At 42.5% G+C, this 26,263-nt stretch overlaps 2 protein-coding genes across 3 annotated transcripts; both read left to right on the forward strand.

The window, feature by feature from the left end:
- Positions 1-4: 4 nt before the first annotated feature.
- Positions 5-16,077, forward strand: EIF2A (eukaryotic translation initiation factor 2A). 2 transcript variants are annotated; one of them, XM_062603297.1, is made up of 14 exons: positions 6-147; positions 2,827-2,896; positions 3,216-3,290; positions 4,723-4,841; positions 6,008-6,107; positions 6,485-6,567; positions 7,808-7,881; positions 8,035-8,179; positions 9,089-9,205; positions 11,558-12,129; positions 13,458-13,574; positions 14,425-14,553; positions 15,481-15,546; positions 15,630-16,077. In XM_062603297.1, exons 1-14 carry the CDS (start codon positions 120-122, stop codon positions 15,693-15,695), a joined length of 1,761 nt encoding a protein of 586 aa, XP_062459281.1. In that variant the 5' UTR covers positions 6-119; the 3' UTR covers positions 15,696-16,077. The 2 variants fall into 2 exon arrangements, with proteins under 2 accessions (XP_062459283.1, XP_062459281.1); XM_062603299.1 differs by lacking the exons at positions 15,481-15,546; positions 15,630-16,077 and having other exon boundaries at positions 5-147; positions 14,410-14,553.
- A 561-nt stretch (positions 16,078-16,638) lies between these two features.
- Positions 16,639-24,794, forward strand: SELENOT (selenoprotein T). The gene is made up of 6 exons (XM_062603245.1): positions 16,639-16,859; positions 17,838-17,948; positions 19,109-19,235; positions 20,657-20,744; positions 22,140-22,291; positions 24,066-24,794. The coding sequence occupies exons 1-5, from the start codon at positions 16,714-16,716 to the stop codon at positions 22,262-22,264; spliced, it is 597 nt and encodes a 198-aa protein (XP_062459229.1). The 5' UTR covers positions 16,639-16,713; the 3' UTR covers positions 22,265-22,291; positions 24,066-24,794.
- Positions 24,795-26,263: the final 1,469 nt, after the last annotated feature.

Below are 26,263 nucleotides of genomic sequence, written 5' to 3' on the forward strand. Positions count from 1 at the left end.
TCACTCGCCGGCGTCCTCACCCCCGCCCGCCCCTGCCCCTCTCGACGTGGACGTCTCTGGGGCGGCCGTGTCGCTTTTCACCCGGAAGCGGAAGCCGAAGCCAAACCTGCCGTGCCAAGATGGCGCCTCCTGCGCCCCTGCTGGCAGGTGCGTCGGGGCCAAGTGGTGGTGGAGGTGGTAGAGGAGGAGGAGGAAGAGGAGGAGGAGGAGGCCGGGGTTGCTGGCGGCAAGTGGGCTCCATGGCCGGGGGTCGGGCCGGGCGCCCATTGTCCCCCGCAGGTCCCCTTCCCAGGTTGCGTTGCTGTAGCGTGGCTGGTCCCGGCCCCGAGTACTGGGGGCCCTGCTCTGCACACCAGGCCGGGCCCGCTCCGCTCCCTGGGGCCGACAGTGCCTCGTGGGCACGCTCGTCTTTTGGCTCGGTGGGTTCGTCGGCTGGACAGCCGCCGGACTGTCCGCGGGTCTCCCTCTGCCCTGCCGTGAGGGAGCTGCCAGGGTTTCTAAAACGTGCTCGTTCCTTTGCCTTGGTCGCTTGCCTCATGCGGCCTATGACGGAAGGCACTCCCGGAGGTGTTGTGCTGGAGGGACCGGGCGGCGGGTGCAGCAGGGCAGGACCCAGCCCTGGGCCGCGGCGGCAAGAGGTGCGGCCTGCCTGGGTCTGAACCGCTCGACAGCCGGGTGGAGCTCGTAGCTCACAGAAGCGCCTTCACTGCGCTTTGTGGGAAAGTGCCTTTCGAGAGTTCTTTTTCCTTTACTCTTTGTTTCACTTCTGAAGTTGCCCATAACATGAGGGATTTAATTTTTTTATTTTCCTGTTTTTCTAAGCTTTAAACGCCAACGTTATTTATCTTTGCATGGGTGTGACAGGGGCCTGTAGCTGTCCAGGGTGGGTTTTGGACTACTTGCTACTGTCTGTAACTTAGATCTGAAATTTGGATCTTGATTTTTCTTGGCAGCCTGACAAAGACCTGGGAAATAGACTCGGGGCAGGGGTGTGAAGCTAGTGGGTCATATTTAAAGACTTGCTAAAACATACCCTTGAGGTATGTTAGGGGTATGTTGTACCCCCAGGGATGTAAAGGGCTATAGAGCACGTGGAAGTTTGAAACCTATCAAACCCCTATTTGCCCACATAATAAACTGCTGCTTACAATTATTTCCATTTGTTAATTTCTAAAGTGCTATGAGAGATGGAGTAAGGACCCTCAGCAGTTAAAGGGGCAGCTCCAAAGTGCAGCATAGGGACGTTTGGTGGCAGACATTACTGTTGTCCTAGGTGTTGCTGTGCCTGTGTGTGCTGACATTCTGCTCCCAGACCTCCTGCTGCACTGCTGCTGGCCACAGTGCTTCATTCAGGTAACACAGCTGCAGAGCCTGCAGCTTGGGCGTCTTGATCCTGCTTCTTGAGTCATGTTTGACAGTAAAAATTGTCACCTCAGCACACCAAGAAAACACATAAAGCACAGCTAATGCCTGTGTAATAGTTACCAGTTTCATGGTTCAACTCTGAATTCTAATGTGCTTGTAATAGAACTACCCGAAAAAAAACCCAACCATATATAACAATCTATATACAGCTGTCCCACCTGCACAGCTTTGCATGAGTCCATTTTCATTTCTTGTTTTCTAGTGCTGTAAGCATGGCAAGGGCTCTGAAAAAAAAGAAATCTGAAACACAGTTTATACTGATATTTCCTTCATGCTTTCTGTTTTCCCAGTTGAAGTTCAATGTTGAAACTACCAGCAGGGCAAATCTTGCCTAATGTCAGCAAAAAAAAACCAGCCCAACGTAATCTTCCTTTGGCAAATGCTGTTCCTGTGTTCAGACAGCTAATCCTCGCTTTGAAATGTACTGAGGCAGCTCTTTTCAACTCCATTGTGCAGGATGCTCGAGTGGCTCTTGCAGTGATGGAGCATTCTCAGCTTTTGCAGGTTAGGCAGTAGGAAAGTGCTTTCTGCAGCAGGGTTGAGACCTGTCACCATCTGCCATTTCAGGATGAGATGTCATCCAACCCTCCTTCCTTAAGCAGGTGCAGCTCTTTTGTAGTTTGAGGTCATCTTGTGAGATGAAGCCAGACTCTTGGTTTGTGGTATCCAGTGATGGGACAACAGGCAATGGGCTCAAACTGACATCCAGGGAATTGCATTTAAACATAAGAAAAGCTATTTTACTGTGAGACTGACCTTGGGTGCAGGCTGCCTAGAGAAGCCTTGGATCTCCCTCTCTGGAGATGCTTCCCCCCCCACCTGAAGCAGGGGTGGGCTTGGTAGCCCTAGGGGTGCCCCCCGCATTGGCCCCTCCACCATGCACCTGATTTGGGGCTATCCTGCCCTGCCCTGCTGCCCTTGGCAGTGCTTATGCTCCCGTCTTTGCACTGACGCCTGTGCTCCCATTGCAGAGGGACAGACTGGTTCATGTATTGACCCCGTTGGGAAGGCTGCCCTGGAAGGGCTTTGCTGGTCGAAGCAGGGAGCTGATTGCATGACTAGGTGTGGGAAAGCTGGGACTGGCAGCAGTTGTCCCGCTTCAGTCCTTAGCTCTGGCAAAGTGCTGGCTGGTTGCTGTTGTGTCAGCAGCAGTGTCCAGGGCAATAGCTCAGCTCTGTCTCTTCATGCATCTGTTCTGTGTTTTAATCCTGCAGCTGCCGTGGATGAGCCAGGAGCCTCGGCATATGTTACGTTCTGAATTTCCTTACAGCCCTCTCTCTCACTTTGAAATGCAAACAGGGAAAAAGCGTGTGCAGGTCTCAAGGTGCATAGATTAGGAAAAACTTTTGCTTTGGGCAGTTCTCTGAATTTGAAATGATAATTATTTTTTCACTCTTCCAGTGAGAGGATCAGAAGGGCTTTATATGGTGAATGGGCCACCTAGTTTCACAGAGAACACAGCCTTTCAAAGGTACAGTTATTCTCACTAGTTTTTATCTTTTGCACAAAGGAAATTATTTTCTAAAAAGTAAAGGTAGACTGTAGAATTGAGAAATGTATAAATGTGATTTTTTTCTTACTGGTAGTAGTTTAGAAAATTGATGGTTTTGAAGGCTTTATGCTTGCCTGACTTCTCATGGTCCCTGAACAACTGCCGAGTAGTCTGCACTGTTAAAAAGCGCTACTCAGAAGTGCATCAGGGAAATTGGTTTGTTGGTTTTTATTTTGTTAAAAATACCTTAACTTATGCAGTATCTCTGAATCCTAATGTGAAATTCTTACTTCTTTAGGGACTCTGGAAAAAATTGCAAAGCTGTTGCTTTTAGCAAGGACGGTTCCCTCTTTGCCTGGTGCAATGGAGAAAAGTAGGTGCATTTTATTATATTAATTGTTTAGTTTGCATTAAACAGGGTCAGTTGTGCCACATTTACTCTTGTCTGTGTAAAAACTATTGCTGTTATGTGTTTGCATACATGCTTTAAATTCAGTTTATTTTTGCATTATTCGCTGTAGTGGCTTTATTTCCTGAATATTTGATAAAATATTTACTGTTTCCTTATATTTATAGTGCACCCATTCCTGTGGAATCTGGATATGCTTTATTTAGGTTTTCTTTTTGTGTTCATATTTCCTAGTACAATAGTACCTCGTTTTCTGGGATTAATCTGTTGGTAAAGTTCACAGAAGATGAAGAATTCCTGCATCTTGCATATAAACAACATAAGGTTCCTTTATTATAGACCCAGTGCATTAGAGAGTTCCCTGGAGATAATCCTTTATGTAAGAGTGGATCATGGGGTTGCTGCTGTAAAGATAAGGCTTCTTCTGATATGCCAGTATTCTTACTGACAGGTTAAAAAAGTATTTAGTAATTTCATATAACCATTTTCTTTTAAGTAGGTAACATAGATGTAGGATTCACTACTTTCTCTTTTCTTTTTGGTTCTGCAAAATATTTAAACCTAACCCTAAATATTTTTCATTAAAAACTTAATTTTTGTCAATTGGAAGCATCCATTTCCAGGAAATGTTTGTGGAGGACAATGTTTTTCAAACAACCAGGTTGTGTATCCAGGTACCTACACTTTAAGTGAGAGTATTCCAAATGGCAAATCTTTCCTGTCCTACTGTGCCTCTTTGTTTTGGGGGCTGTCCGTCTTCATTTCTGAGAGGGAGCAGTTAGGGAGATGGTAGAAACAGGCTCCTAATGCAGCTTCCAAGAACAACAGTGACTTGGAAGCATCTTGATGTGATCTTTTTTGTTTCTTTGGATTCCATATGTGGCAGATCTTTAATACACAGCATTCAGAGATGTTGCTTGACCTTGTTTATTCAGCTCTCTGACCTTTGCTCTTTATTGTCCCTGTCTCCCTGCATCCCCAGTCTCAAAAAGACCAAATCATAAATGATGTATTGTTATAGATAGAAGGCTTTTAAAATGATAAATGTGTGTTTCAGTTCAATTACAATATTTCTGTTGTGCTCAACTTCAGCACTGTGGAGGTGTGGATGGACTCTATGGATGGGATGTATCTTTTGTTTAGAGTTTAAGTATTGCAGATAAAAATATGTGATATATCTTGACCAGTGCTTTCACTTAGTTCCTGTTGGGTATCTAGTTTTAAAAGGCATTCTTGCAAAAATTTAGTAAAAGCAGGAGGGGAAAAAAGCTCTTCTAACTTCATTACATTGGCCAAATTTGGGACAGATCCAGAAGAGTTATATGCAGAAAGTTACCTTGGCTATTAATGAAGCATTTTAAGCATATTTTATTGAAATAACATCTTTTTGTTCCAGAGTAAATGTTGTTAATGTCACCAGTGGTGAGTTACTGTGCGCCTTTGATCTTCCAAAGGCAGTTTGCCTTCAACTCTCACCAAAGAATAATGTTCTGGCAACATGGCAGGCCTATACAAGTGAGTATTTTACCAGATGTACAAGTACATGCAGTAACTTCATGTTTTAATTTGGTTCGCAGGCTTTCCATTATCTGATTTATCACTGCAGTATATTTATTGGCAGTACAGGAAGTGTACAGAAAATTATATGGGTAATCAAGTATATAGTGGAGGAGGGAGCGGTGCCATCTTCTGAAAGCATCTGCTATCGACCGTTCTTACAAACACTAAAACTAAGTGCATGTACTAACAATTATTCTGTTAAAGTAAATAACATTTCTAAAAATGGCTGGCTGATCTTAGTGCAAAGAGTGTTTTAACAATACGCTATTCAAGTGGTTTATATTCATTTATAGACAAGGAGGATTGCAAGCTGACTCATAGTAGTCATGTTCTCCATGAGGCATAGCTGACTTGAGTGCTCTCTATTGTCCAGAAGGCTTTATTCCCTCCTCTCCCTCTCTGTGGAGTTTATGTTCCTAAGTTAGATAGCCTCAGGCTCATCCAAGTTGTGTGTCTGAAATAGAGGGTATAAGTGCTTCTTCCGACAGAAGGAGCTGGCCATAGGCTTAGCACGTGGAACATGATCTGGGACAGACTGTACGATAAGACAGGGCAGCACAAGTGACAGAACTGTTGCCAACTGTGGACTGTTAGAGAACCATCAGGAGGTCAGTTATGGGGCAGTGGTAGAAATAGGCAGGCTGTATGTAGTATCCAGATAAGTAGGAAGGTATAGGGAGTTTGAAACCAGTAGAACCATTTTGTATGGCTTGCAGATAGAGCTGTAACTTCATCCTGATGAACAAAATGCATCTCATCCTTACGAAAACAAAATGTAGGAGGGGAGAACAGCTTAATTGTTTGCCAAAGGAATAGCTTTTGATTAAAAAGTATACGTTACAAAAGCTGTGCTAGTGTTGGTGTTCCTAGTCTTATAATGGGGAGTAGAAGCCCTTCACCTAAAAATGTTCTTTCTGCAGACTGAAAGATGGTAGAAAGACTTATGTTAATAGGTAAAGCAATTAGCAGTTTACGGTTTAGTCCTTCAGGGGGTAGGATGGTTCTTGTAAAAGGTTTATGCATGCTTAGTTGCTTGTAGAATTGTGAGGTGGAATGTCATCATGGTGAAGCAGGTTTAATCTCCAGAGACCACTGTACTGTAATGCATATTTTTGTTGCAGCTGCTAAAGATGGCACAGCAGGAGTGCCCAACCTACAACTTCATGATGTGAAAACTGGGAAGTGTTTAAAATCTTTCATCCAGAAAAAGATGCAGAACTGGTAAGTAACATTTACAAATACTAATTACTTGCAAAGAAATGTGGTTTCCAAAATCTGATCTGGTAAATAGAGCTTTTAGTGTGGTGTTGGATTTTAAAATACATCTGCTGCTAGCTTATTCGTGCTTGTAGGTATCTTTTTTTATGTAGTTACAATTGTTTCTTAGTATAAATTCACTATCATTTTGCACCACAGAGAAAGCTGGGGAGATAATAACTAAGTCTGCCTGTGTATTTTTTACCATGCAGGTATCATTTGTCATTTTGAATCATGGATCATGTTTGAACTTGCTAGACTGTAAAAATGGAGGAAAAAAAGTCATATACTAGTAAAGATGAGCATCATTCGGTGTTTCTAATTTTTTTCATTAAATGTAGGTGTCCTTGCTGGGCAGATGATGAAAGCATTTGTGCCAGGAATGTAAACAATGAAGTTCATTTCTTTGAAAACAACAACTTCAGTACGCAAGTATTTCTATACATTTTATTTCATTCTATATATGCATCTTCTTTTGGGTGTTGCTTTTTTTCCTTTTTTTTTCCCTTTTTTTTTTCCCTCATTTCTTCTTTTGCTTGCTTTTTATTTTAAATATTGCCTACATTCTATTTGAATTTGGCATTCAGAATCATTCTGTTTTAATGAAGTATGTTTTCACCTTCTTGTTTATCTTTTCAGAGACTTCTCTAATATGAAATGTGTTTAATTTTCAATTAGAGAGGCCTGATTCTGGATTATTTCTTATTTAATAAGGTCCGGGATGTTGTCAATAGAGGATGTGATCTGTGATTACTTATTTGTGTTATGTGTATTCTGTCAATGAACTGTTAAAAAATGGTTCGTTAGAAAATATACGAATGGCAAAAACGAAGTTATGAGGGTAGATCATTACTTTCAAGAAAGTTTATGTCTAGCAGTAGAATATTTGGAGTCAACAGAGGTTGAAAAGGGAAAGGGAGGAAAAAAGCAGGAAGATAAAAGATTAATTTGAACAAAAATTTAAAGGAATAAAAGAAAACTGCAGGAGGCAGTGGTGTGTGGTTTTGGTTTTGGTGTTTTTTTTTTCTTTTAAATATATAGCTGATAGACGAATTATTGTGTAAAAATACTGCCTGTGAGAGATAACAATTTCCTGAGAATTAGCCCTGCTGAGGTTAACAAAGCTATACTTGGAAAGCATGGAATGTGCTGGAATGAGGTTGTGGGTTGCTGATGTTCATTTAATTTTGAGAGATGCATTTCCCATAAGTTGTCTGTGGAAAGGGACAATGTTCAGCACAGAGCAGGCCTTTATGAATGCTTCCTTTCAGGAAAAATTGTCCAGTAAAGCTGAAGGGGAAAACCCTTGGCTCTGTGATGGTGCATGTTACCTGGATGTGACTGATACCGCTTCCTCTGAAGTCAGCACAGACGAGATGAAGAATTCTGTGCCTGGCTTAAGACATGAGCTGTGTTCACCTGGGGTTCAGAAGCTTTCTTGCTGTTTGAACTTCCAAATACTAAATACTGGTTTTCAGACCTAGGCTTGGTACAAGTTGGACTTGTAAATAACAATACATGAAAGCAATGTGTGTTTGCCTAGTAAAAGAAATCCTTTATATATATTGGTTCTTCTTATCCATGATACAGACCCATAAAAAGGTATAGTGAAGTAATCCAAGCTAACAAGTTTTGTCATTAACACCTGTGACTTTTTTTTGCAGACACTATTGCAAATAAACTGCATTTGCAAAAGGTGAATGATTTTGTATTATCTCCAGGAGCGCAGCCAACCAAGGTACTTCTGAGGTTCTTTCACAATTTTTTCTTTGATTTTCTTAAAAAAAATCGCCTTGAATTTAGTGCAATAGATTTCACTACTAGTACTAGTGAATAGACATTGTGTTACCAAGAATATAATCTGCAATAAAGTCTTGTGGCTTTGTTTTAGGTTGCAGTATACGTTCCAGGCAGTAAAGGTGCACCATCATTCGTTAGACTGTACCAGTATCCCAACTTTGGTGGCCCACAGTCTGCACTAGCCAATAAGAGCTTCTTTAAAGCTGATAAGGTGACAATGCTATGGAACAAAAAAGGTAGAACAGCTGTATATTTAACCTTTTTATATTCCACATATTTTGGATTTAATTACTTTGTTTACTGTGTGGCTTTTGCTTTTAATTTGCATGTGCTGAAGTACATTAGTATTGAAGGTTGCTGTTAATGCTAATACAACATTACAGTTACAGTTCTGAATACCCTGAGGTGCTCATAACCTTCCTGTGTTGACTTCCATGATTTTCTGTATTGAGAATATTTTACATGTTGGTAAATTTGCAGTTGGGTAATAAATTCAAATTTAATTTTTCATTCTGTGATGGTGTATTAGACTGTATTTAGACAGTAAACATAAGCTTTTAGCAGAGCATAAACTGTTCTTAATCTGTATAATAGTATGTACGCAGATGTATCGCAATTGGGGTGACTTGCACAGTACTCTGTGGGCTTTGCTGTTTGTTAGGAGTGAGCTGTTTCAGAATAATTTTGTAAAAAACACTTTAACTCATGTTCTTTGGAATACCGGGAGGTATGTGTTACATACACGTAGAGACCACAAGTGGCTACACAGCTTTGGGTGAAATAGATACATGTACAAAAGCTGTTAATAAAACATTTTATTCAAGGGCCGATCTGGATGCTCAGTTTCTGCCTTAGGCGGATGAATATATTTTTGTGGCTGCAAAAGAATGTTCACTTTCCCATAATTGAATGGTGAATGAACAGACTTACACTTTTGTCTGAGAAAAGATTTTTTTTCTGTTCCTAATATTTAGGAAAAATCAATTCAAAAGAGAATGATAACAGTACTGTTATGCAAGGAGCTAATTAGAATTAATAATCGAACCAATCTTGGAACAAGTGAATCTTTGTTCATGGTAGTTTGTGAAATATTTTATATAATTTGCAATAATTGTATTGAAGTAATTGTGTCTCTTTGCTGTTAGCCACTGCTGTGCTAGTAATAGCTAGTACAGAAGTTGATAAAACAGGTGCTTCATACTATGGGGAGCAGACTCTACACTACATTGCAACAAACGGAGAGAGTGCAGTAGTGCAATTGCGTAAGTATCTCTTGGGCAGTTTTGTGTTGTCTTACAGCTTTTGATAGTGAGAATTCCTTTACCAGCTTCTGTTTAATGTATGAGGGCTTTCTCATTAGCGTAATGAATTAATTTTAAAAAAAAATAATGAACTACTCTTAACAAGAAATCCTTGACTAGTTTTTTTTTTCCATTCTGGAATGGGAGTTTGTTTTTTTTTTTTGTTTTTTAATAGCTGAATTATCTTGTTGTCTTTGGTATGCTTGTCTTAAGGTCAGTGGCAGAGAGCACACTTGCAGTTAGTATGTACAAATAATTTGCTTGGGAGGGTTTTCATGTGCACAGGAAGGGGATTGCGCATGTTTGCTAAGGAAACCCCTGAACAACGGAGGCATCTTAATGTCTGAGAATCCAAAATGAGCACAAAGGTAAGTTACCAAACAGAATAATCTTACCTTCACTTCTAGACGTGCAACTGATACTGTTATTTAAGGAACTGGGGTGAGAGCAATTTTTTTAATTATACTGGAAAATAGAATTGTAGACTCATAGAATGGTTTGGGTTGGAAGGGACCTTAAAAACCATTTAGTTCCAAATATAAGTCCTTTATTTTGTGTCTTGGAAACTGTTCCAACACACAAAAATGACATGTTAGAGAGAAGCAAGTGGATGCACTTAATTTCAGTATCTTATTTGACCTGGAAGTCCGTTCATTAATTTTCTGTATGGTGATATCTTTTCATTATCTTAAGATGTTGCTGTTTATGTTGAACACTGGGTTTGTTTGGGATTATGGAAAGAGTAGTTTGCTGTGAAACACTGGGGATGGGGTGATGTAGACTATCTATGCTTAAGTGGCTGTAGAGGGATTGTGAGCATATTCTCCTGAATATAGTGCTAACTGGAAGAACACATCTGGTTCGCCTTTCTTAGCAAAACTTGTGGTAGCAAGTAGTGTGAGCTATTTCCCTTTGTTGCCAACTTCACTGGAAAAAAATAATCAGGATTAGAACTCGGTATCTAGAATCTCTCTGGAGCAGTTTCCTGGATTTAGAACACTAGTTTCGTTTAATTACATGCTCCTTAAAACCTTCTTTGCCCTTTGAAGTTATTTATTTCCAATGTGTTTTTATTTAACAGGAAGTTTATAACTAATTTCCATTTCATTTAGTTTTTCTTTTTCAAGGAAACATCTAAACTGATTCTGTTTTGTAAAACTTTATTTTTCCCCAACAAAAACAAGTGGTAGGCACTCTGTGTGGTGCCTTATTTCCTGTGGATTTGTACCTTCTGTTTGCATTTGAGGTCCAGTTTTGAAGCCTTTTTCACATCAGCATTTGTAGAGGGCTTTTTGGTCTTGACTAATCCATACTCATGCTGCAGCCTTTCCCTTAGCTATTGAACCTGTATAAAGCTGCCCTCATCTCTACAGCTGCCTGCTGTCATGAAAGGTGCAGAAATGGAATTTTCTGTCAGACCTCTGTCTCTGCAGTTGCATTTGATTAATGCCATCTTAAAACCCCACAGACAGTGTGATTGTATCTTTAGAAACTAGGCTGTAATGAGTCCTCAGAATGACAACATGAATGGACGATTTAAGTCAGTTGATATTTTGGGTCAGTGTCTGGATTTGAGAATTATCAGTAATGCACATGGCATCTGAAATACAGATAAAGATATCCAGATTATGAAGAGTTTAATGACTTTCGGCTTTTGTTTACACCTATATATTTCAGATGAGTTTCCATCAGTAATTCTTCATTCTTCAGTAACCCCATATGTTCTAAATGCCAGAATAGCTTCTAACAATGTCAAGTTTTAATCATTATGCATAAAAGCAGTTTTTGTATGCTCTTTTACTTTAAAATCTTCTTTTAAAGTGCCATGCATGAACATGGTCCAAAGATAACTTATATCAATGTTACTTAGGTTTACAAAGCTGAGTTATGCGGTATTTCTTAGAATAAGAAAAAGAGGACCTAGTATCCAGGTGGTATAAAAGTCCTGGTTTTGCAGGTTTCCAGTGGAACAGTTTGAGAAGGTCCTGAGAGGTCATACTTGAATAATGAAGGAAAATAATACAGGATTTTTTTTTTACATGAAAAAAGTATGAGTACTGTTGAAGTGCTGATGCTGAGCCTGCAAAGTTAATTTGGAATGGCTGCAGTTATTGTTGCACTTTAAGTGTAATTATCAGAAGATAAAATGTTGGTTTTAGCTCTGTCATCAGCAGAATTCATTTTCACTGTCAATAATTAGATCACAGCATTTTAGCAAAGCACGATGTTATAAATTGCTGTTGATTTTATTCTTGCATGCACTGAAAAGATACAATCCTCTAACAACAGCTGCCTTTTTTCCTTTTCCTTTAGCAAAAAATGGTCCTATTTATGATGTTGTTTGGAACCCTAATTCTGTTGAGTTCTGTGCTGTGTATGGTTTTATGCCTGCCAAAGCAACAGTTTTTAATCTGAAATGTGACCCTGTGTTTGATTTTGGAACTGGACCTCGCAATGCTGCCTACTACAGCCCCCATGGACACATTCTAGTGCTAGCAGGATTTGGGAATCTCAGGGGGCAAATGGAAGTGTGGGACGTTAAAAACTATAAACTCATTTCCAAACCAGTAGCCTCGGATTCCACATACTTTGCCTGGTGTCCTGACGGGGAACATATTGTAACAGCGACGTGTGCTCCCAGGCTGCGCGTCAGTAATGGGTACAAGATATGGCACTACACTGGTTCTCTGTTACACAACTACGAAGTTTCATCAAATGAAGAAATGTGGCAAGTTTCCTGGCAGCCCTTCCCAGATGGAGTGTTCCCAGCAAAAGCAGTAAAATATCAAGCAGTTCCTAGCGAATTGCCCAGTGCTGAGCCAAAGCCTGCCCAAGCATACAGGCCTCCAGCCCTGAGAAACAAACCTGTAACAAGTTCCAAGCTCGTAAGTAGACAGTGTCATATGAACCAAACTGTTCTGCTTCATTGCTTTGCCTGTCTTAGAAACTTTGCCTCAAATTTGTTTCTATTTTTAATTAGGGATGTGAGAAGAACAGTTGGCCTGACAACAGTGTTGTCTCTTTTATGGGAGGTTTTCTTGATAACCTTCTTTGGTACTTTGTTCACTGTTTGCAAGAATCTATGCTAGAAAATGCAAATTTCTTTGGTCCAAATACTGTCCTTTTACACAGTTGTTTGCAGACTTTAAAAACACTCTCTACAACTTGGAGAACTATAAACTGCAAATTTGTTTTGCGGTGAAATTCTGCACTCTAGTTAAGATTAGAAGAAGCCTGTGATTTGGGTGACCTGGCTTACCGTTACCAGCCTAAACTCAGCTAGACAGGTGGTTGACTGGCCTCCAACTGTGCCTTTTGTTTGTTGGTTTTTTTTTAAGGTAAATTTACTTGCCAGAAAGAGATTTACTTGCTAGCAAGGCTGTAGTTTAAATAGGCTTCAGTATAATGGCCTACTTGTCTAATTAGCTTCTTTTCTGCACATTTTCAAAGTAGGCTGAGTAGCCACTAATTACATTTAATAGTTGCACCCTTGATGCTTAAGTCTTTGAGAGCTTTTGTTTTGAGCCCTGTGCTACTTGGCTTATTAGGAATTGATTAGTCATGCTAATGTCTGATTTCACAAATGATCAACTAACAGAAGTAGTAGAGAAAAGAGGTGTTTAAATAAAATGATTCTGTTTTCTCAAATGGGCAAGCAGTCTTGTCATGTGCATTAAAACAGTCCAGCTGCTAAATTAAGAGTTATTTAAAAAAAAAAATCCCAAAAGGCTAATCAATCCCTTCTTTTCACACACCCTTCCCAGCAGCCTGTTTTTCCTTACTTGACAACTTTTTAACTCAAACTCCTAGTGACAGCAAAATCAAAATGCCAAGCTTCAGTCATTTTGTGCTAGTTTATTCCTCTGATTTTTATCCCCCCCCCCCCAAAAAAAAAAAGGAAATATGCTGATTTTGTTATTTCACCAAAAATCCATGAAATCTGTAGAATATACAGGGTAGTCCCATCCAAAATTGAGAATAGATGAGTTTGAAAACCTTTTCACACTGCCTTTTGCTATTCGAAAAGTCATACCTTTTTTTCCTCTTCTTTTATTTCTTTCTTTGTTTTTCCTTCCTCTTCCTTTACGATTCATCTTTGAGTATAATACTGACTTAAGTAGGTTTGCATGTTGGCTGTTAGGCTTTTTGTACCGGCACACTTGCCAACATGAAGTGCTTGTTTTGTTAACTGTTAATTTTGCATATCTTGCAGCATGAGGATGAGCCACCTCAGAACATGAAACCACAGCCAGGAAGCAGCGATAAGCCACTCTCTAAAACAGCTCTCAAAAATCAAAGGAAACATGAAGCAAAGAAAGCTGCTAAACAGGTACTGCAGAAGTAGTTATTTCAAGGATAACAATTAGTTTTTCCAGTTAATCTCAGAGAGCAGTAACTGTTAGTGGCAGAGAGAGTCCTCAACATCTTGCATGTGCCAAGTTGTGAGGAGGGTGGTAGACTTTTTAATTGGACTAAAGCAGGTACAAAAGGATAAAATTAACAGCTTCCGTTAGTTGCTGTGCATGTTAGCTGAAACCAACCTTAAGACTAACTAGTTCTGACTTCTTACCCTCGTTTAGTTTGCAGTGTTTTTCAGTGCTGGTGAGACACAAGAACAGATTTGTTGCTTTGATGTGTCCCCCAGCAGGTCAGGACTGAGGCATGTTAACAGGGTAGACCCAAGACAGCCTGTTCTGTGTCACCTGTTCGCTTGCTGTTCTTTGGCTAGGTAAATAAAAATCAGCTTTTGGTATTAGCCTTAAAATTTTTACAAATTTGGGAAGCAACAATTTCTTTAAAACTATTTTAATTTCTTACACTGGTTTTGAGCCCTTTTGCTTCAGAGACGATATCCTACCAGTCTACTTTATAAAATGTTTGCTTATGTGTTTGTCCTGTCATCCTTAACTGACATTTCCTTATGCAGTGTATAGTTGGTATCTTAAGGAAGTAGAAATTAAACAAGAAACAGCATGTGAGTTGTTACATATATATACGCTGTGGAAAGCGTGTATAGGTAATGCAGTACATCAAAGCAAGTCACAAATTTTGGAGTACAGCAGCAAACTAGTGAAAGAAGAAATATTAAATGGATCCCTCAAAATTACTAAAAACATTTCTCAGTCCCCTTGTAATTAAAAGTATTTTCTAGGTAATGCGTTTAGTCTGTTTGTCTGTAGGAGGCCAAAGGTGATGCAAACCAAGATTCTACGCAGTCTTCATCATCACAGAATGTGCCACGGAGTGTCGTGCCTGCCGTTACATCGGGAGATCCTGAAGTTGACAAGAAGATAAAGAATTTGAAAAAGGTAAGGGGGTTTCTTTTTTTCTAACAAACAGTAAATTTCCCTACAAAGGTGGTATATAACATTGAGTCTGATTATAAGGTGACTTTAGCTTGGCGTTGACGTAGATGGTAATTCCCTGAATTTGTCAATCGGCTTCCTTTGCTTTTCCATCTGGTAGAACAGTAGGGCAATGCCTGCCGGGCTGCTAAAGACCTTACCAGAGGTGGCAGTGTAGAAGCCTTAGCCAGGTGCATGGAGAAGTGTTCCAGTCTCCTGTTACAAATACTGTTGCAGCTAACACAGCCAGGGGGCAGGGGTAGCTTAAAGGTGTTAATGCTCAGACAGCAGCTGTGTGGGCTGCCTGTTTACTGAATTTTGGATCTGAGAAGGGAACCATGCTGTGTGGTTTCAGTTTCTTCCCTAACTGCTAGATGGTGCGAGGCCAAAGTTCACTGCCAATCCTGGAAATTCTTGGACTAAATAATTTCAGAGTGGGAGTTGTTTGGTTCAGGCTAGAGAATCTCCCATTTCTGCGTAACTCATCGGGGTTTTTTTCCTCTTGTCTCCTTCCAGCTTTTCATGGTCTCTGATGGGATTAATATTCCAGGCTTTCTGAGGAAAATGTGTGGTGAAGAGGGATAGTATAGCAGAGGGGTATTTCTGAATTTGGATCTAGCCTTTCAGGGAGATAATGCATGGTGTTTGTTTCAGAAACTAGGAAGTGCTTCTGTCCTTTAGGTTTTGTTCTTGAAAGAAATGTCCTTTTTTTGATGGGAAATTCTGGATTGAGCATCTGGGGATGCTTAAATGAAATGTGCCTTCCAGATAGAGACCTGCCCCCTGGTAAATCAGTCAATTGCAATTGCAGGAACTGCTAAGACTGTTTCTTCTGTTCTTGGCTCATCAATATCTTTGTGTTAGTGTGGATTTTTTTGTTTTGTTTTACAGAAACTAAAGGCAATTGAGCAGCTGAAAGAACAAGCAGCTGCTGGCAAACAGCTAGAGAAGAATCAGGTACTGTGAAGAGGTAGCTTATTTTACAATGGAAGTTGAATAAGTTGCATACATCTATGACATCTTGTGCTTTTTTGTTCTAGTTGGAGAAGATTCAGAAAGAAACTACTCTGCTTCAGGAACTGGAAGACCTAGAACTGGGCCTTTGAACCTTCACGGAAGTTCAGCGTTAACACGAAGTTCATGCAAAGTTTAACTTTTATTAACTTGAACACATAAAATGTTTCAGCAAATGACTGAGGATGCAAAAGTCCACAGATTTGTTGCACACTTGCCTTTTACAAAGCTTTCCTAAAGATTTGTGCACAGCTGAAACTGTAAATGAGTAACAAATACCATATCAGCCAGTTCTGCCATTGTTCAAACCAGAACCATGATTACGTTCTCAAAACTTGAAAAACCTAGAAGCAGCCTGTTAGTTTCTTTTCCTTGTCTGGGTGTGAAGATGGAAAGTGATGAGGTTTACCCATTTGATAGCTTTATTATATTTAAAAAGATGTAGATAAAAATAAAGAGCATTTAATAATAAAAGTACTTATGTTTTGTTACAAGTGCAGAGTTCTAAAACAAAGAGTCTGTGCTACCACAGCCGATTTTTATTGTTATCAAAAGTAATTCACTGCTAAGGATAACGAGGCTTCAGCTGCTCTGGGGGCTCTTGCACCTTTTTTACTCCGATTTTTGTTCTCCTTTCTTCCGACTCTTACTCCCCCGTCTCTGGTTCTTTACTCATGACCATTCAGGCTGAAGCGCTGAGCGCGCAGGGCAACAGTGACGGCCTCTGTCGCCGCGGGGTGGTCAGGGGCGGGCCGGGCGCGGCGCTCTTGGTGCTCCCCTCACTCGGGCACCTCTGCTGGGCAGCAGCGAGCGCCGGGGGCCGCGTTCTTGCTGCCCGCCGTGCTTCTGCGGCTCGTGCAGCGTTGCCGGTGGGCGCTCGGTGTCACGTAACGCCTGCCTGATTAAAACGGAGCGGGTCAAACCACCACGTTCCGGCGCGCCCCGGGCGCGGTGGGCTCGGGCGGGGCGGGGCGGGGCCGGGCCGGGCCGGGCCGGGCCGGGCCTGCGGGCGTCACGTGACAGACGGCGCCTGCGCGGGGCCTGGTGGCGCTCGCGTGACCTTGGTGCGGCGGCTGGCGCGCTTTCCCGGTGGCAGCGGGCGGAGGCGACATGCGGGCGGCACTGCTGCTGCTGCTGCTGCTGCTGCTGGCCCTGGCGGCGCGGCCGGGCGGGGGCTCGGCGGAGCACGGCGGCCTGCCGGCCAAGAAGCTGCGCATGGCCTACGCCACCGGGCCGCTGCTCAAGTTCCAGATCTGGTGAGGTGCCCGGCAAGATGGCGGCGCGGACCGGGCCTACGCCTCCCCGTCGCTCTCCCCCCATCTTCCCGTCAGCGACGCGGCGGCGGGACGCGGCTGACAGGACGGCCGCGCTCGTGCGGGGTGCGGGAGGGCCCTAGGTCGGCCCGGCCTTGCGTTCCGGGCTGGCGGGACCAGGGGGCGGCGGAGGCACCGGCCCGCAGGCGCCGGCCTTCTCTTCCCGGTGCCGTCCCGCGCGGGGCTCGGTGCTGGCTGTAACCGTTAGCGCTTGGGAAACGACCGGGGAAACGGTGGCCCGCGGTAAACCCTTTTTTCTAAGGGCCTTTTCATATAACCCGTGACTTGGGATTGCGTTTAGGAGGAACTGATACTTTAGCAAAGATTATAATGAAGGAGGTTTTGGAGGTTTCTGATGAGTATTGCCAGCGGTCAGGGAGACCGAACACCTTTGCATCATTCTGGGAACGTTACTGATGGTGCTGGCTGCTCAGAACCAGACCAAGCAGGAGGAGTGCGGTAGTGCTAGGGTGTGGAAATCCTGTTTGTGGAAATCCCCGAAGACCTCAGTGCCTGTCACCCTGTCCTCATGGTCCTTTGAGGACGGGCAGAGCTGCTGGGGACCGGAACAGACGCTCTGCTGCGCCGGGAAGGAACGGGAACATTCCCTGTGGTTCCCAGAGTCCAGATTGTGTCAGCTTCCTACAGGGAAAACCCATCATTCCTTGCCCAGTGGGTTTTGCCAGAACATTGTGTCTGTGCTGTGAAAACAAACCTGTGTAAACCCAAGCGCCCAGTTAGGTGCCAGGTTTTGAGATGTGTAACTAAGCTGCAGATCAGTTTTCTTCATTGGAGTGAAGAGGTTTAGTTTTGTTTTAAACTGAACGGCTCATGAACAGCACAAGTACTGCTGTTGCCAGTTCAGCAGCGACTTTAACACACAGCAGTTCAGTTTCAGTGACAATCCCTGTCTGTGTTTAGTGTCTCCTGAGGCTACAGGCGGGTGTTTGAGGAGTACATGCGGGTTATTAGCCAGCGGTACCCTGACATCCGAATTGAAGGGGAGAACTACCTTCCTCAACCTATATATAGGTAAGCTAATGACCAACAGTACTAATTGTCTTTTTTTTCCAGTATGTGAGCTCAGTGTGGTGGGTGGTGAACATGAGCATTTACACTTGAATAATATTGAAAATAGAAACTAAGGGGTTTTTCACATTATGATTGCACACAAGCTTGGTTATGTTCTGCATTCCAAGTAGCCACCTTAGTTTTCCATACAGATATTACTGTCTGGGTACCTGTATGGTGAGGTCTGTCGTGTCCTAATCTAAAGTAAATCATATCATTAACTTTTCCACAGTGAATTTTTCAAATTTTTCCACATGATGTATCTGGATATAAATTCATGTTTGTCGCTCATGTTTATGTACCTGATGACTAATTCCTGTAATAAGGTAAGGTTTGAGATGAGGAAAGAGTTTGATTTTAACATCTAAGTCATGGGACTGCTAACCTCACCAGAAGGACTACCAAGATGTCCTTAAGTAAAGTTTGGGAGGCAGGGGGAGCCCAAAAAAACCTGGAAAAAGGCAAAATGAAGATAGTGTTTTTCCTGCTATTTTAAACCACTGTGTATGTGATAGAGGAGTGATGACACAGTTACGGTGGTAGCTTCTGAACTGCTTCTTGACCTAATTACTGTAATAATTATAGTGGTGAGAATGTTACAAGATTGAATACCTCAGTGTTAACTTGCTGTCTGGCTTGAGGTTTGATTCCTGCAAGAAGCTGTGGGGTTTTCTGCATCTGCTGGGAAAATATGAGGAAGAAGTGCATGTCACTCTCAAGTTAGTGTCTCTCTAATATGGGACAGCTTCTTTAGGAAATTCAATGTATCATCCATTTTGGATAAGTATAAGTTGAAAGCAAGTTTTTGCTTGAGGTCTGCCTAGGAGGAAGAAAACCCAAAACATCTGCAAGCCTGGTGTACCAGAAGGGTATCAGTGGTATCCTTCTGAGCATGAGTGTGTTTGGTGAGGTGTGGTGCTTTTTTGTGGGGGGATGTTTTCTTAATACTCTGCCATCCACACCCCACCTCCGGGAGATAACCTTACTTGAAAAGTTTTGTATTTTCTTAGAAACCAATTGTACACTGTCTGAATTCTTCTATTAGGTGAATTACAGCTGTGAAGTGGTGAAGTAGTAACTGTGAACCTTCTAAGTCACTTTCATATGTTGTCTTTTGATAGGCATATAGCATCTTTCCTGTCTGTCTTCAAACTAGTATTAATAGGCTTAATAATCGTTGGCAAGGATCCGTTTGCTTTCTTTGGCATGCAAGCTCCAAGCATCTGGCAGTGGGGCCAGGAGAATAAGGTAAATGGTATACTTTCTTCTTTGATTTTTGGAAAAGCAAATTTTAGAATTACTTTGTTCTAAAGTGCTATGGGAGTACTTCACAATTCTTACCGACAACTTTTGTTCACTGCAGCCTTAACAGAATCTTTAGGCTTCTGTAACCAAATATAGTGGAGAATTTTACTGTAGCACAATTATTCGTAATAGTAGTGCTTCATATTTTTGACAGACCCAGATTTGATTCTCAGCATCTCTTTCCAAGTTGATGGTGTTGCAGTAGGGACAGCTGAGGTTAACACTGCTGACAGAGATGATAAAAGATATTTTTTTAGGGCAGAAGAGTAAAGTTTCAAGCCTGTATTGTTGGTGTTAAAATTGCAGCTTCCCTTTTCTATTGTCTCACAACTGTTTTGCAGTTGGTGCTTTCATCAGACTTCATAATAGATTAAGCATGCAATTAGATGGTGGTTAGGAAAATGAAGTTGCAGTTTTGTGGGTGTTTTTGCAGAACATACTTGGGCATAACAGACTGTGCCTTGTGGGATGAATATCTCTGTGAGTCAGAGTGATGCTAACAGAATAATGTTGTTGTGCTCTGATCTATAGTGACCTTATTCCAGATTTGTTCTACTAGGCAGAAGCGATTTATAATTGCTTTATGTATGCTAATGGTGCACAGATCCTCAAACTGGGCTACCCAATGCAACGGGTCTCTGTAACCTGTTAGTTTGAATGCAGAGAAGCTGTAATGTATCCTGTTTAATTAAATGGGCCAAATGCACTACCCAGCTAGGCTGGCTGTGGAATTGACTGATCTCCTGTGCTAGATTCTTCAATATTGCAGTAACCCCTGTGAATGTGCCCTCATGCCTGAAAAGGGAATTATAAAGGTGCCGGAGGGAGGTGCTGTGTTGCTGAAGATTGCATCGTATCATCCTGAGGCACCAGTGCACAAAAGAGAATTCCACATGATGAGCTGAAAAAATGCTCGAGGGTTAACAGTTCTTATGAACAAATGCAGTTTGACTTGAGCTGCATTTTGTGTCTCTCCCTGTGGTTCTTTGATCTGGAGTGTTAACTCTGACAGTGACTGGCAATGTGTAGGAACAGTTGTGTGTAATCCTACAAGTGCCATTGTAGCTACATACTTCTGCACGTTGGCCGTTACAAAGGACGTGTATCTGTGGAGGGAAGGAGTGTGAAGATGTAATATGGTTTGAATCAGAGCTGAGTTGAGTGTTTTCAGAGCAGTGCTGATACCTGTCTAGGGAAGGCAATGCACACGATCTTTTTGAAAAGAGGATGAAAGGAAGATGTGTCTGTGACTGGAAGATTACGTCTTAACTTGCCTGTAAACCGCCAGCATTTGTTAGGAGGGAATGAAATAACCTGTGGCTCACACGGCTGAAGTACCTGGGATTCTCTCTGCTCTCTCCTAGGTTTATGCTTGTATGATGGTCTTCTTCCTGAGCAACATGATTGAGAACCAGTGTATGTCAACAGGTGCATTTGAAATAACTTTGAATGGTGAGCTGAGAACTTTAAGGGAATCTCGTTGTGCTGCATGTATACATGTAGACTGTGAGAGCTGGGGAGGGGGGTGGAGAATGAGGGATGGTGTTATGAAAAGGGGTATATTTCAAAGCGTGGTGGGATGTGGAAATTACCATCTGTACTGAAACTTCAGGTGTGCAGTATCACAAATTACGAAAATCATGGAGTCATAAAGCAGTTCATACAGATGTCAGTTACATATATTTTAAAACACCTATGTAAAAATTGACTTGCTTGGTCACTTGGAATAACAGTATTATTTTCTTTCTTTGCATGTGATGGGCATTAAGTAAGAAATGATCAGGTAGTGAGCATAATCTACAGTTAATCAGGTGCTTTTCCTGTTCTGTTTTGTAATGTGTTTTAGCGTTGCAATCCTGTTGAATCCATTGCTATTCCCAGATTTCGGTACTAGTGAATCACCATACTGATTTTTCAGCTTAAGAGTTCATGGGCCTTCTGCCTTCAAATAATTTTATAATTGTAAAGATTATATAAGCTTGATGGAGTACAGAATTTTTCAAGCTCTATGTGCTGTGCTTTAACCTCAATTTATGATTGTGCAGAGTGCATTTCAATATAGTAGTTTCTGAATTATATACTGCAAAACCTTTTAAAAATAACTGTATTGCATCAAAGGAGTTGAACTCAATGCACTTTTAGTCCTATATCTCAGCTTAGAATTGACATCAGAGTCTTCCCAGGGTGAACAGTCACATCTGGGCTTTTGTATGTTTCTGGTTTGTGTTTTGGGACACTGTGGTTCCAGTCTGGCTTTTGGTTTATGGACAGTTGGTATTTTTCAGTGCAGGTTCATGAAGTGCTGTAGCAGTGATGGAGGTTTGAGAGAGTGTTTGTGAACAGCAGAAATGAATCCTGTGCTTACCCTTAAGTGTTTATGGACTCTGCTGCCTTTTATATTTGGGGTTGGGAATAATGGTTACAGCTGTTTTGAGTGGAACCTTCCAAGCCAGATCGTGGTAAGCAGAACTTTTGAGGGTCAGGCTTCGATGTTAGCCAGAGTGAGATGAAGACAGATGAGACCCACAGAGATTTAGCAGTGGTTTAAAAACTCAGTATGCTGTTTTGCCACCCACTAATCTATTCTTAGGCATTTTGTCAATGCATACTTTGAACCTCTAAATCCATATGGTGTACTCCTAAATTGAAGCATTAGACTCTTACTCTCCTAGCTGATTCAGTATACCCAGGGATTTAGAGTGCTGTTGATCCGGATATTTTCCTCAGTATACCATAGTACTGACTTGCATAGCTTCCTAGATCTTTTTATGTTTGAACTAGCCCCATGTGTTCTCTGACTCTGTCAATATAACGGTGCTTTTCTCCCTTCTGTGTGTTTTGTGGTAGATGTTCCGGTGTGGTCTAAGCTAGAGTCTGGCCACCTTCCTTCCATGCAGCAGCTTGTACAAATTCTTGATAACGAAATGAAGCTCAATGTGCACATGGAGTCAATGCCCCATCATCGATCATAGCCCCATTTATCAGCACTGAAACTTCTTGTAAGTCTTCTTCCAGTCACCAGTTGTATGTTGGCTCAGGTGTGGGGGACCACGTGTTGCAGACTGAATGTTGAAACTGTATTTGGTCATTTGAAAGTCTCTTGCTGGAGAGCCAGCTCTAGTGACTTTAAATTGACGCATGTGCTTTTACTGTTTTGGTGGGAGGTTTTGCCTGGTTCAGAACCGGAAGCTGGTGTTCCTGTGGGCAGAAGGTGAAGGGTTGCTGCATGCAGAAGGCCTTAAGTTAGTGAATAGTATTGTGCTGAGATTGGAAAACAGTCTGCATTATGTGCCTTAAGACAGGTTGTGTGCAAAGGACTTCTCTGTAGCTTGTAACCTGATTGAATTGCACAACCCAATAAAGTAGAATATTTTCTTGCTCCCAACCATGCACTGTACTGTATTAACCTTTTGCAAACAGTCCTTGTCTGTTAGGAGCAGAAGGTTCACATCCATGCTCACATATTTTATGACAAACCAGTTCTGTGTTCCTGTGTCACCTGTTTAGCTTACAGTTCTTCTGGAACATTGATGTGCTACAAAAAGACTGTCTTGGTGCAAAACCTGACAGTTGACCCTTGGGAGACCACTGAAGGGAAGTGTATCAGTTCGCTGCGTGGCAGGTTTTTGCTGTACAAGAATGCTTTGGCATGAGACATGGGTTCCCTGGCCTTGCCTTGCTGACAGAGGCCCCAGTCCCAGGTGACCAACCCTGTGCTGCCGTTTCAGTCAGCTGACATCCTGCAGCTCATCTCCTTGATGATGACCAGACTGATCAGTTGGTCCCAGCTGTAGCAGTCAGTGACCTGGCTCTGTTCAGACACCTGCACACGTTCCTTTGGAGCTCTGTTTAATATGGTTTTGCTTCTGCAAGTTCGTATTTGCGTGAACGAGAACGTAGCAGGGGGAGGTGTATGTCCAGAGACGCTCGGCTTTATCAGAGCCCTGCAGGAAACCATGCTGTGCACTCAGGGCTGACTTTGTTGTCCCTCACTGCTACAGAGCTCAGGCTCCAAGCCTCCTGAGGCTTCCTGAAGTAGGGGGAGCAGTTTGGAGAGATTGCTACCTTGTGCAGGGAATATGAGAAACAGTTGACTTCTGCTTTCTGCAGACAATGTCCTCCAGACATTGTTTGTTTAGCTCAGTCTGGTTTGTCCTAGTAATTTAGCAAAAGTCATCTTAAATATGAAGTAAGTTGGCTTGTATTTTTAAAATACTATTTAATATTAAAAAGTTTGGTGGTTCTGTCTTTCAGATGAGCTTGCTGAAGCCCAGCATCCTGCATGTATGGACTTGGAGGGTCTTAGTGTTCTTTGCAGAGTAGATTGATGTCACTTTAAAGCTTTCAAAACATGCTAAGATTGTTGTTATGTAGAATTTAATTTAATGGGATGAGTTTAGAAGAATGGCAACAAAAAACCCATTCAGTTGTATTTCCATGTAGGAAGTAACACTAAAGGTGAGGAGGGGTTGATAGTGAACCTCAGTGACTTTGTGTTTCAGTGTTTCCTTGTCAGTTCAAGCTAACTACGAGTCATTCTGATGGTATCCCTGGGAGGTACCCCAGCATTAAATGCTGACTACTCTCTTGGCATGAGTTCCAGCCTCCCAAGGGACAGTGCTGGTAGTTCAGGTTTCTTACCCGAAGCGTGCCTGGCTGCTGTTCTCCCAAGATACAGCAACTGCCTCCGCTCTGTTCCGACAGCATCGGGGGCAGTTTGCTCTCTGGGGCCAGCATGGCTGCTGACTGTAACCCTTGTGTCTCCATTTCCAGGCATTAAGCGGCAGTTTCCAAAGGCAGCGCGGCGCAGACCCATGAAGGCCTGTACTGAAGACAGCGCGCTGTTAGTACAGACTGGATGCTTCTCTCGCAGCCGCGTTGTGCCTCCTGAGAAAAACTTAATGAAAGAGCTGTTTCAGTGCTGGCGTGTTTCCAGGTCCTGCACAGTCATGGAGTGCAATAATACTGTATAGTTTTTTTAAGATTTCATTCGACCAGTTCATAGCTCAACAATGCAGGCATTACTAACTGTAACTTATTTTATATTCATGTTTCACACGATCGCAGATTGAGTTGATACCTAATTTTTCCTTGGAAAAAAATGTTTGTTTAATCTGTTGTATTTTATATGAATTTATGTTCTTTTTGTAGTTTAAAATGGAGTTATAGGAGTGTCTGATGTTGTCCTAAACTGTTAAGTGACAGCTCTCTGGCAGATATCTCTAATGTGGTTAAAGCAAGTTTGTATATTTTTCAGAATATATGGCAGAGTTGAACAGTGCATTATATACTAAATTATATAAACCAAATTATTTGCAGAGTAATTACATTGTTTTGTGACTTCAGTAAAAATTAAGGTCAACTGCTCTTTAAATTGTGTTGGCCAGTTCAAGAGGTTTTTCTGTGACCATTCTGAAGAGAGGAGCAGCTGGGCCTTTCTACTGTCCTAAATAGAAACCAGGAAAGTTAATTTAAATAAAGAGTTCTCATTTACTGTGTGAAGTACCTTGTTTGAGTCACTGATGGATATTCTTAGAACTGCAACTGAAAGAAAAAGCATAAAAAGCCTACTTTCTGAAGTCATTAATCTTGTGTCTGTGCTGTTGAAGCCCCTAACAGCCTCTGTGTTCTGGAAGGATCACAGTGCTCTTGTCTCTTCCTCCTGAAGCCCAGCTGCAATTGGAGCTCAGGTGCTGCTGTTACGGGGAGCTGCTGGGTTAGACCCGAGTCCTGGTGTGGTTCTCTTGCAGGGGCTGGGAGTTTCCCTGGGATATGAGCCACTGGCTGCAGCCTGTGATCCTCAGTTCCTGGTCACCACTGGGTACCTCTGGGCCATGCAGTGCTCCAGGCTGGATGGCTGAGCCACTGCTCCAGTGGCACCCATGTGGGAGCTGGGTCCTGGCAGTGCCTTGCCTCCCACCCTGGTTTTTGTCCTCTTCTGAGCTACAGGGTTTCACCCGCCTTGTAAAACCAGTGGAAGTACCTCCTGGACCCACCATGTCAAATATTGTCGCTGAACGGGGAGGGAGATTCTCGTTGTTGGGACAGTAAATTGGATGAGAAGGGGGTCCGGAGGCAGCTACCATGGTCGGTAGGAATGGTTTTTGACACTCCCTGAGTCTCTAGGGACTGATGTAGGGGATGTTGTATGTAACCAGAGCTCTGTCCACTCAGCTGAGGGAGGAGTCCGTGCCAGGTGTTACAGAGGTGTTGCTCATTGCAGCTGCTAAGGCGGCCTTGAGGGCACTGTGCTTGACTTCAATGAAATCATCCCTTCAGGTAATTCGTGCCTTCTCTTCTGAAATAGATTAACCAACATTTTCTAGCGTGGTTAGAGTTTTAGTTTCTCACTAATTATGCACTTCTGGGAAATAATTAGACAGAAAGCAAATAAGTGCACGGATGTGTTGCTAGGTTAAGATTTTTCCATGAGCTGTTCTCGGCGTCACCCTAGTGATGATAATTGCTCACCTTTTGCTGGCTGCCCGCGGTTGTTCCCTCCCACCTGGGCGGGTGGTTTGTCAGTGCATGAGTGTTCAGGGTGTGAGAACCTTTGCTGATGTGCCTCCAATGCAGCAGAAGCCTTTTGTTTTTTTTTGGCGTGGGGTGGTGTCGCAGGCTGGGCAGTGTCTTGGTTGTATCTGTAACTGCTTTGGGCTGTCGGGTGCGTAGTGCAGGCTTGGGTGTATGGGCTGGTCCAGGGCCCACCATCGCCATTTGTAGAGCACTGAGGGAAAACGGAACAGTAAAATGGGACTTACAGAACCTTGACAGTTGCTGGAGGCAGCAATACCTGCCAGCCCTCTGGTAAACCTGTTGCCAGACACTAACTGGTGACTCTGTATCTGGTGTTTTAATCAGGAGAACTGGTTCCAGTGTGAAATTGGTGTTTCCTGAAATCAAGCTTAAGCCCAGCTGGGCAGTTTTGGCTGACAGGCAGCTGCAGCCTGGAAGCCTGCTTTGAGCAGTGT

The sequence above is a fragment of the Pezoporus occidentalis genome, unplaced genomic scaffold (genome assembly GCF_034315485.1).
Source record: "Pezoporus occidentalis ecotype Australia unplaced genomic scaffold, CSIRO_AGI_Poc_V1 ctg8, whole genome shotgun sequence".
In the NCBI taxonomy this organism is placed as follows: Eukaryota; Metazoa; Chordata; class Aves; order Psittaciformes; family Psittacidae; genus Pezoporus; species Pezoporus occidentalis.